This window comes from Merops nubicus, unplaced genomic scaffold, assembly GCF_000691845.1.
Source record: "Merops nubicus isolate BGI_N331 unplaced genomic scaffold, ASM69184v1 scaffold7236, whole genome shotgun sequence".
In the NCBI taxonomy this organism is placed as follows: Eukaryota; Metazoa; Chordata; class Aves; order Coraciiformes; family Meropidae; genus Merops; species Merops nubicus.
Window position 1 is genome coordinate 1 of NW_008615549.1, and position 10,953 is coordinate 10,953.

A 10,953-nucleotide genomic window follows, 5' to 3' on the forward strand; every position below is an offset into this window, starting at 1 on the left:
AATATATTACTTAATATTACTTAATATTCTATATATTTTCTATAGTATTCTATATTAAGACTGATGAATACCTACTGCTTTATATTTCTATTCATTAACTGAACAAAATACTGCTTTATTTCACTGTCCCTATTCTTCCCCTCAGCCTGAAGTTCTCGAACAAATACAGAATCTGAAGGAATTATGGATGGACAATAATTCTTTGCAAGTACTACCTGGGGTATGAACATTTATTTCGTGTCATCAAACTTTGGTGTGATCCAGTGAAGTGTTTACCCTGCAGTACAGAAATCCACGTGCATTTCCTTTGGATGGGAACATACTCCTAGTTCCTACAGTTAATTATTATTTTCAAGAACTAAAATCTCAGCACAGCCATTCAGATGAACACCTTTTACATGTGGAGTTATAGTGTCTAAATGGGGATGTGCCTTTTTTTTTTGGTTGTTTTATGTGTAGTTTTTATTGCAAGGGGAAATTATTTCCTATTTTCTTCTCAGTTGCCACCCATTGCCCAGCATTTTAAAATTTCATGATTTATATGACATTTATAAAACCCATTTAATTTAAATTTATAACACCCATTGCCCAGCACTTTAATGATTTATATTAAATTTATAAAACCTCATACGTTTAACAAGGAGGATGAAATAATAAGTAATCTAAACAAACAAAAAAAAAGAACAGATGGTGTGTACAAATTCAACTATATAAAGGCAATTCTGATGCAGTGGAGTGAAAATATATTCTTATAGCAAATATTCCATTCAGAAATGGAATAAAAAGACTTTAAAATCTAAATGTGCTGATTCTATATTAGTGCTGCTGCTGAGTTGTTGCCACCCCACAGCAGAACCTGGCTTTGAGATTTTCATTGCCATAAATGATTTGAAATTAGGACTCTCCCATGTCTACACTAATTATGGCTGGAGAAAAGGGTTTTGGAGGATGGTTGCACAGAAAATGGTTGTTTTCTGTTGCTAACCAAATTTCCACTTTCTGACTGCTTTGCTAGTGAAAAAGGGGGGGGGAAAAAAGCTGATATTGGAACCACTTCTTGATACTGAAACCATCTGGAGCTCAAGACCAGAACTTTTGCAGTGTTGTGGCTGCAGTGTAACTGAGTAGAAGAATTATCAGGTATACAAGAGTGGGCACAAGCCTTTTAACCTTTATTCTGGCTCTTTTTTTGTTCACAACAGAATTGTTGAATACACCCAGTGCTAAAATGTGTTCCAAGCACAGTCCTGCTGAGCTATTGTAATCCCTGGGGAGGGTATTTAGTGTTGCAGAGGTTCAGGATATCGTGGAACTGAATCCCAAGGAGCATAATTATTTCAGTGAATAATTCATGCTTCCTGATTCTGCTTCTAGTAGAGCCTTGTTGATGTTTTATGAAAGCTTTCTCCAAAACAAGAGGCTTAAAAGAGTTAATATTAGCTTTAAATTTTGACTTTGAAAGGAAATACCAACTAGTAGTTGATTTTAAGATTGAGAGGTTTGCCAGGTTTCCAGTGGTGATAATTCAGTTTTTAGGAGAGTGGTCAGTGCTGGAAATGAAGATGATCTTCAGTTGTTAATGAGGGTAGAATGGCAAAGGTTGGGGGTGAAAGAGATGAAAGAGATTTTCCCTCTATACAACACTGCAGATATGATTAAAGATGACCCAAAAGTGCCTCCTTGGAAGCCAAGAGCAGATCTTAGCAAGGTGAGAGATGACAACCAAGTGCCAGTTGTGGTGTTTCAAAAGTCCCTGCAGGTGGAACTGTCTAAAACTATTTCCCTTTTTCATGTGTTCAGTAAGCAACCCCTAAAAGTAGCTGTAAATAACCAAAACCCCACTCCTATGAACTTTTACAGAATCCAAACACTTAATGAGTGATTCTCATGGCTCTTCCAAAATCCATGAAGGTTCCCTCACAGACCATGGGTGTCTAGTTATCTGGTTTGAAATATTCCTTGTTTAACTCCTTTGTACCAGTGACATCATTCTCAGATTTCAAAGAAATTAGGGAAGAATTCCAGTCATGTTGCTCATGGATGGCACAGCTGCAGTGAAACACTATTCCCAAGTCTGCTGTTGGGCTTAACCACTACTGATTGGACTAGGAATATCTAAAATCTGTTAGATTTTCCAAAATTCAAGGCTCAGTTTTACACAGGAAAGCTTTACCTGGAGGTCTAGGCTCAGTGATTTTAAGGGCTGCTGGGTAGATGTAAATGGTGAGTAGATGTCCCTTGGATCTGTGGCCAGATGAAGCTCTCTGACTGAGAACTCAAACTTCCAGCACATTTAATGAATCTGGGCCATATTAATTAGTTTGGGGGGTGTCATTTTGGTGCAGGTCCTTCTGCAGTCTCAGTGGGAAGGTGGTTAGACCACCACTGATGCTGCTTCAGTGGAATAACTCTTGTAACAAGGCTGCTGAGATAAATGGCTGTTCTCCTGTGCTACTGTTGTTTATAATTAATCTTAGAAGCTGCCAGAGAGTGTATTTCTCCTTGAGTAACACTTTGTAACATGTTATTAAGTCTATAGGGAAGTTAAAACAGCTTGTGTACCTGGATGTGTCAAAAAATAGGATAGAAACTGTTGATCTGGATATATCAGGATGTGAAGGACTTGAAGATCTCTTGTTGTCATCCAACATGTTGCAGCAACTGCCAGACTCCATAGGTGAGAAAAAACTCAGGATTTCTTGTCTTCTTTTACAGCTGAGGATTTCATTTGTATCTTTTTTTTTTTTGGGTAAATATGAGATTTTATAATAGCTGGAACAAGAGCAGCCAAAGGAGTTTGAAACATCTCTGTCTGGAGCCCTGAAGACTATTTTGTAAAGTCAGGGGGAAAATCCATGTTTAGAAGGTATTGCTTATTCTGATTTGCTGGTTTAAAGAAAATAGGCAAAGAAAGACACAATTGGTCTGATCTGACTTGAGAAGGAAGTGTAGCAGGGAGCTGAGTGGTTGTAGGTATCTCACTCTATACACCTGCACATTTCATTCCAGTCTCAATCCCTTGTATTTTCTTTAGAAACACTTGAGGGTCTTTCTTTTATTGCTGCCAGCTGATGAGCCCATTGTATCATCATCCCCTTTTTCACTTCTCTGAGTGTGTCTCTTTGCTCACAGCACTGTTAAATCCTCCAATTTTAACTCAACTTAGTCAAGATTCCAAAATGTGTTGCCAAAGGATAAAACTGTGCTAGGTGAATGTTCCTAGATGTCTTCTGCAGCTCCTTTCTGTTCTGACCTTCTCCATCTCACCATAGATTCAGGGATATTTTATTTAGGTGGGTTTCTGATATGCAGACGCAGATGAATTTTTAATTTATTAACATTTATGTTGAAGTTCTCTTAAAAGATGTTGTTGACACGTAGCTGCTTCTTGGAACATGCTGATTTGGGAAGGTTTCAAGATAAATGTTCTGCAGTTGACCTCAGTGCTGTTTCTAGTGTCCTTTTTAATTCTGCTTCTCATTTGCTTCAGCTTTCATCTTGCTGCACCTTGCATTTCACAGATCTCTCTGTATTGGGGAATCATTTATATTATTCCCAACACTAAATACAAATAATGATTTTTAAAATGCTATTTCAGTATATCCAAAATTCTTTCAGGAGGGAAAAAACCCCAGATTTTAAAATGTGAATAACTCCCAAAAGGTGAAAATCTGTTTCAAGCTCTGTTTCTAGAACTATAATATATTTTTCCCATTTTTTTTCCTGCCTTTACTATTTTATTGTTTTCTGCTGCTAGGCACTGATAAAGGAGAAGTTTCATTCTCTTCATAGTAAATATTACCCAGTTATGCATCTGCCTACACTGAGCTGTGGAATAATTCTGTTAATGAAAAGAATTAACCACATATAGAAATGCAAAATACCAAATGCACTCAGGATTGATCCTGTTTTTCAGCCTGATTCTGATTTTCTATCTCTAGCTACATAGTATGAAGCTTTCTAAATGTAGCATTTACTTCAGATAATTCATCTAATATCCTCCTCTGACCTTGGCATCTTTTAATCAAGGCAACAGGTCTTGAATTCAATTAAAACATTAATAAATAATTAGAAATTCTACTCTTCCTACACAGGTGGGATGCTATTGGTTTTTTTTACAGTTTTTTCAAGACTCTAGAAATTAATTTAATATTTCACTTGCAATTCAGCTTAATTTATAATCAGGGCTTCATTTGGATGAGCTAGATTTTCAGTGGGACAAGAATGTGTCTATGGACTGAGGTACTCTCCTAATTACAGCTGTTTTCTAGAATCTAGCTCAAAGTTATTCAGTTGTTTGCTTAAGGAGATGGGGGATTACAGCAAGTAAGAAAGATTAATGTGAAATATTCTTCTGTTACTTCTTCCTTTCCTCTTTTTAGGACTGTTGAAAAGACTTACAACTCTAAAAGTGGATGACAACCAGCTTACCATCCTGCCAAATGCAATTGGAAAGTGAGTAGAAGCCTCAGGATTTTTAACAATAATAAAAATGTGTCTTCTGCTTGCAGAACGTCGGGGGTTTAAAAGAACAAATAAGACAGAAGAATTATAAAGTCATTTCCAAACGCCTGCCTAAGACCCAGCTTATCACATTTGAATTTGGGGCAGCACTATTACTGCTGTGGATTTAGAGTGGCATAAGTGATAAGAAGGTGAAATCTATCACATTTTCCAAGAAAAAGAACCGAGACATTTTTCGGTGTGAATCACTTGCAATTTAAATGATTAGAGCAGCAAAAGTAGAAGGAAGAGAAGAATTTGGGGAAATATAACTGTTTCCATAGCAACAGCCTGGGCTGGATGCTGGAAAAAAACATGGCTGGAAATCTCATAGGTATGAAGATTCCTTAAAAGGTTGAAGTATCCTAAATGAAGAAGTCGTGAGGGCTTCATAGGTGCACAGAGCAACCTGGGAAGGTACCGTAGAAGTCATTTAGGAGGAGACACACTAATGATGCCCTTTAGCTGTTGTTTTGTCAGATATTTTGTGATCACTGGGGCAAAAAAAATCTCTCTTGGAGTGCTGTGTGGCTTGAGCTTATTCCTCAGTAATATCTTCAATTTATTGTGGAATTCAAGGTGGATGTGTGTCCCCTAGGGTGGTTCTTGAGATTGTTTCTCACTGCACATATCCCTCCCTAGCAGAACACATCTTTAACCTTGATAGATTTGTTGGATGCATCTTTCTCTACATATTTGACTTCTGAAATGCTACATCAACTGGTATTTGGTTAAAAATTCAGAATACATGGTCCCTGGGTGCCTTCCACAGCTGTACTACTGGTGTTTTTCATCATCCCCCCTGCACCACTGGGAGCGTTTCTGTGGAAGAGGCAGAGCTCAGCCCAAGGAACAGTTGTCTGCTGGGACTGGTTGTGCCATTTGTACCCATCTGTGCTGGCAGCACGGAACGTGGGCAACCATGAATCCCTAGAATGGGTTGGGTTGGAAGGGACCTTCAACATTATCTAGTTCCAACCCCCCTGCCATGGGCAGGGACACCTCCCACTAGAGCAGGTTGCTCACAGCCCCATCCAACCTGGCCTTGAACACCTCCAGGGATGGAGCATCCACAGCTTCCCTGGGCAACCTGGGCCAGGGTCTCACCACTCTCAGAGTGAAGAACTTCTCCCTAATTTCTCATCTAAATCTCCCCTCTTCCAGTTTGAAACCATTACCCCTCATCCTGTCACTACAAGACCTTGTCAAAAGTCCCCCCCAGCTTTCTGGCAGGCCCCTGGCAGTCCTGGCAGCCCCCAGGGGGTCTCCCCAGCTGGAGCCTTCTCCTCTGTGGCTGCCCCAGCCCAACTCTCTCCTGCTGGGCTCCCAGCAGAGGGGTTCCCCCCTCGGGGCATTGCTGGGGCTCCTCTGGCCCCGCTCCAGCAGGTCCCTGGCTCTGCTGTGCTGAGGACTCCAGAGCTGCCCCAGCACTGCAGGGGGGTCTCACAGAGCTGGCAGAGGGGCAGGATCCCCTCCCTGTCCTGCTGACCCTGCTGCTGGGGTTGACCCCAGGCTGCCATTGAGGGCTCCTGGAATGCAGGTGAACATTGTTGGCTCATGTTGGGCATCTCATCAACCAGGACCCCCAGGTCCTTCTCCCCAGGGCTGCTCCCCAGCCATACTCCACCCGTGGGGTGTTCTCTATTCATCAGGTTGTAGCTGAACAAACTATATCATTAGGAGTAGTTTTCTTAAGCCAGGGCTCTTCTCAGGCTTCCCAAATTAAGACCTAGAAGGCTTCATTTCAACTCATCTTGAAGTATGATGGTACAATGAGGTCTCTAGAATAGAAATCATCTCTAAGCTGCACGGACAGTGCCTTGCTACTCCTGAACCCATTTTGTAGTAATAATTTCAATAATAATTTAGATATTTCAATGCCATTATGGGGAAAAAAAGAAGGATCCCAATTTCTGAACTATTACAGCTATAGTCACTGAAAGCTCTGGTCCAGCTTATCATGCTGTACTTCTTTATATTTATGTGATATTCATGGAAAGTATTAAAAAATGGGTTATAGGACTGGCAAAAGGGCAAATCTTTGCTGCACAGACCTTTGTGTAGTGATAAATTCTGAGCTGCTAAGGCTCAAAGCTCCCCTGGCCACTTGATATCATGTCCAACACGAATAATTTTGGGGGTGTTTTGCAAACCTTTTAAAACCTTTATTTATTAAATTGTTTAAATTGAAGGAGAATCCCCCCCCTTTTTTATTTTTAACTTCTATGTGTTCAGTGGTGTTGTCATGGAGCCTTAATTACATTTTTAAAGATAGATGTTGCTGCTTTAAATGCAAAACAGTTGGCTAATCACCTCCTAATCCCATGTTATTTTTGAGTTGTGCTTTTTGAATGAAGTACCTTCACTCATTTCATGAGGACAGCCTCTCCCCCATCAAAATGAACTTCCTTCCTCTGACTCATCCATTTGGATTGTTTCCCACTGGGTCTTTTGCTCCTAAATCAGAGTCATAGGACCCACTGCAGAGTGTATTATTGTCACACAAAGAATAGCAAAGTGGAGGAGGGAACTCTCCCTCCAGGCACCAATTTGGTGATGAAACACAGAGCACTTCAACACTCTCTCAGTGGCTGTGGCTCATGGTGAACCACCACCCACATTTTTGTCTTTCTTCTACAAAGGGCAAGCCTCTAAGTGGCATTTACTTAGACCCTCAAGATGCTCTATGCACAGTGGACCCAGCTTCATAAAACATTCCACATGAGACCAGTGGGGCCACATTGATTGACTGCATTACCAGATTGGAGTCAAAAGACTGGAGGTTTTAGCAGCAGGAGTGAGTGGCCTTTTGTGGGTAGGAAGGTGTCACGAGGGATGATGTGGCCCATCTCTAGGTGGTGGTGCAGTAGGTCAAGAGCCTGTGTCTAGAGGGGATGGTTTGTGTGTGTATCTGGGCCACACCATTTCTCTACCAGATGCTGCAAATTGAAGTGTAGAGATGTGTTCCCAGGTCTCCCAACTCTTGGATTTAGGTGGCTGTGGCAGCTCTCTGGTTGAGGGGGTGTTAGGAAAGGAGGGCTGTGACAGTATGAAATGAGGGTGGGATGGGTTGGAAACCCATCTAAAACCTTTGATTCGTGGCACTGGTCATTCTCCACGAATCTCTCTCTGCTGATCTGTCTAAAAACATTCATCATCTACCTGAGAACACAGTGAGGACCTGGCAGTGCTGGGGAACAGTTGGACTCAATGATCTGAAAGTTCTTTTCCTAATAAAAGACTGCTACTGATGACATCAGGAAGGAACAAAGCTGAGAATGTCTGGGGCAGAGAGTAGCTTTCAAATAAAATTCCGTGGCCTGATAAAGCCATCCTGCACCATGGGGGAAATTATGGTTCAGATTATCTGATTTCCTGATTGCTGTTGGACTTCTCAGTTAGCTTATCTATGTTGAAGCTTTTCTGGTCGTGTTCTCAGCAGTAAAGGGAGGGAGGAATGTGCAATTTAACCAGCTTTCCCACTGGACCTTCCAGTTGTGACTCATAAATACTGAGGAGCAAGGTTTGTAAAGAGTAAACTTCTTATCAGAGCTACCAAAACGTCTCCAAAAAAAACTCCTCAGGGCACCCAGTCCTCCCTTGGTCAGTGGAGAGGGAGAGATTTCTTCAGAATATTTTTATCTATACCTAGGTGTATAATATATATCATACATGTGTATCTCCATATACCATTTATTGCTTCTGTACATTCCTGGACATATCTACATGCTCTGGACATTTCATACCAGAGTAGCAGTGGGTGAAGAGGGTCAAGAGTGGACTGTCACCACACTGCCCTGGGTCAGCTGTCCATGTGTCCTTGGCTTTCGTTCCACAGAGCTGCTGTCAGAGAAGGGGGGGACTTCTATGGAATGAGAGAACCACAGAATCCTTTGGGTTGGAAAAAACCTTTCAGATCATTGACACTAAAAGTTCCTCCAGCACTGCTAGGTCCCCACTGCCCCGTGTCCCTCACACCACATCTCCACGGCTTGGAACCCCCTCCAGGGGTGGGGACTCCACCACTGCCCTGGGCAGCCTGGCACAGCCCTGGGCAACCCTCCAGGGCAAGCAATTGTTCCTCAGGGACAACCTCAACCTCCCCTGGGGCAACTTGAGGCCGTTTCCTCTTGTCCTGTCCCTTGTCCCTTGGGAGCAGAGCCCGACCCCCCCCTGGCTCCAGGCTCCTGTCAGGAGCTGTGCAGAGCCAGAAGGTCTCCCCTGAGCCTCCTTTGCTCCAGGCTCAGCACCCCCAGCTCCCTCAGCTGCTCCTCCCCACACTTGGGCTCTAGACCCTTCCCCAGCAGCTCCGTTGCCCTTCTCTGGCCATGCTCCAGCCCCTCAAGATCCTGCTGGGAGGGAGGGGCCCAAAACTGACCCCAGGATTTGAGATATGCCCTCCCCAGTGCCCTGTATGGGGAGATGATCCTTGCCCTAGTCCTGCTGGTCCCACTAGTGCTGATCCAGGCCAGGATGCTGGTGGCCTCCTTGGCCACCTGGGCACACTCTGGCTCCTCTCCAGCTGACTGTCCACCAGCACCCCCAGGTCCTTTTCTCTCAGGGAGTTTCCAGCCCCTCTGCCCCATCCTGGAGCTGCAGGGGGTTGTTGTGACCCAAGGGCAGGACCCAGCCCTTGGCCTAAGTAGACTTTCATCCCAGTGGCCTCGGCCCATGGATCCAGCAGGATCTGCTGTGGATCTCTTTCCTTTAGAACTCAGTACAAAACCTCCAGCTCGTTTCACAGTCAGTGGACAATAAACCCCTTTCTTTACTGAAACCATGATTCCATGGAGGAATGGTCAGGGCTCATTTCACAGTTTCACAGAATACATCAGTCTAGGACAAAGGAGACAAGGCAGCAGTGGAGATTATTTCATTGTTTTTAGAGTGAGAACTTGAGCACCAGAGGATTACTTGCCTTGGTCTGCTTTGGGTCAGTCCTCACCACAGAGATGCCCTTTCCAGGTCACTTTTTGGCCAGCTTAACAGGTGAAAGATAAGCACTTGTACAACAGCTCTGACAGCAACAGGCTGAGATTACTCTGCTGAGTTGAGATCCAAATTCATATCCAAATTCATCCTTTTTCACTACTGATCAGGAGTGATGTCAAGGGCCTCAGCTGGCACAGACCCTGGAGGCAATTTCTGCTCCACTTCTCTTTGCTCCCACCAGTGGAATTTCTTTAACTGTTGTTTTTGGATGTTAGGATTATAAACTTCTTGCCTTGATTCTTCAGCTTACTCTTGCTTTGAAGTACTTGGACTATGTCCTTGCTAGCCAAAGTAAGGATGATGATGTGATGAAACTAAGTGGTCCATCTTCAACTGCCTTATGGATGAACAGTGTCCCAAATAATTCCTAAAATCACATTATTATAGCCTCCTAGGGAGATCTGCAGTGAAGGTTCCCTCTTCAGGGCATGATGTCTGTAGTAGTGTGATGCTTTAAAACTATCAAAGGGTTTAATTGTTCATTTTTGTTTTTTAATCTAGCCCTTGTGCAGCATCTAATGAGTGTGCTTACAATTTCAGCTTATCTTTATTAGAAGAATTTGACTGCAGCTGTAACGAGCTGGAGTCCTTACCTTCTACCATTGGCTACCTTCACAACCTGAGGACGTTGGCTGTGGATGAGAATTTCCTGCCTGAACTGCCCAGAGAGGTGAGGAGCTGACTCTGTCTGAAAGCACAACTAGAAGAGTTTTGTGGTCAACTCAAGATTTCACCCCTACTTGGACAAAATTTCTGTTTAAAAGAATTAGGTGGAAGCCTGAACCTTCCTTACACACTCCATAGTAAAATAGTAAAACCAGTATGTTAATAAATATACCTTGGCATAATAATTATAATAAATATAACCCTTGGCATTGCCCTGATGTCACTGACAAAGGGAGGACATTATTTTTTAGCTAGATTCTCTATTTCCTTCTTTTTGTCACAGTCAAAACACAGTTTGGCATAAAAGTTAAGTGTTAATAAATTGGATCAAAGTACCTAACACCTTTGGGGTTTTTTTCTTCCTCTAGATTGGAAGCTGTAAAAATGTCACAGTGATGTCCCTGCGTTCCAACAAGCTGGAATTCCTTCCTGATGAAATTGGGCAGATGCAGAAGCTGAGGGTTTTAAATCTGAGTGATAACAGGTATAGTTCACATCCATTTTCCTCACCCATTCTGAGAATTCATGGTTTAAAACATTTAAACTATTCTTTTTAGGCCTGTGTAAAAATAGCTTTATATGAAATTTGTTTAAAAATGCAGAAATTGTATTTGGAATGACTTATTTAAACTATTTATAAGGAAAAAATATTGATTTTTTTAAAAAGAAGTATTTATGGTTTGGTCTTATTTCCACTGACAGCCAACAAGAAAACATCAATGGGGCCAAGATCTGGATCTCAGTATGTTTTAAAATTTGTTTAATTCATTTACCTCCTCCTGTTTCCATGGG

At 42.3% G+C, this 10,953-nt stretch overlaps 1 protein-coding gene across 1 annotated transcript in view; it reads left to right on the top strand.

The window, feature by feature from the left end:
• Positions 1-145: 145 nt before the first annotated feature.
• The window catches only part of LOC103775108 (leucine-rich repeat-containing protein 7-like), a gene marked incomplete at both ends in the record, with an annotated part of 28,247 nt that continues 17,439 nt past the window's right edge, over positions 146-10,953 (top strand). Inside the window, 5 exons of the mRNA XM_008942552.1 lie at positions 146-220; positions 2,533-2,677; positions 4,383-4,455; positions 10,036-10,165; positions 10,530-10,645. Of these exons, the coding sequence (XP_008940800.1) occupies positions 146-220; positions 2,533-2,677; positions 4,383-4,455; positions 10,036-10,165; positions 10,530-10,645 (539 nt within the window). The remainder of the gene's footprint in view (positions 221-2,532; positions 2,678-4,382; positions 4,456-10,035; positions 10,166-10,529; positions 10,646-10,953) is intronic.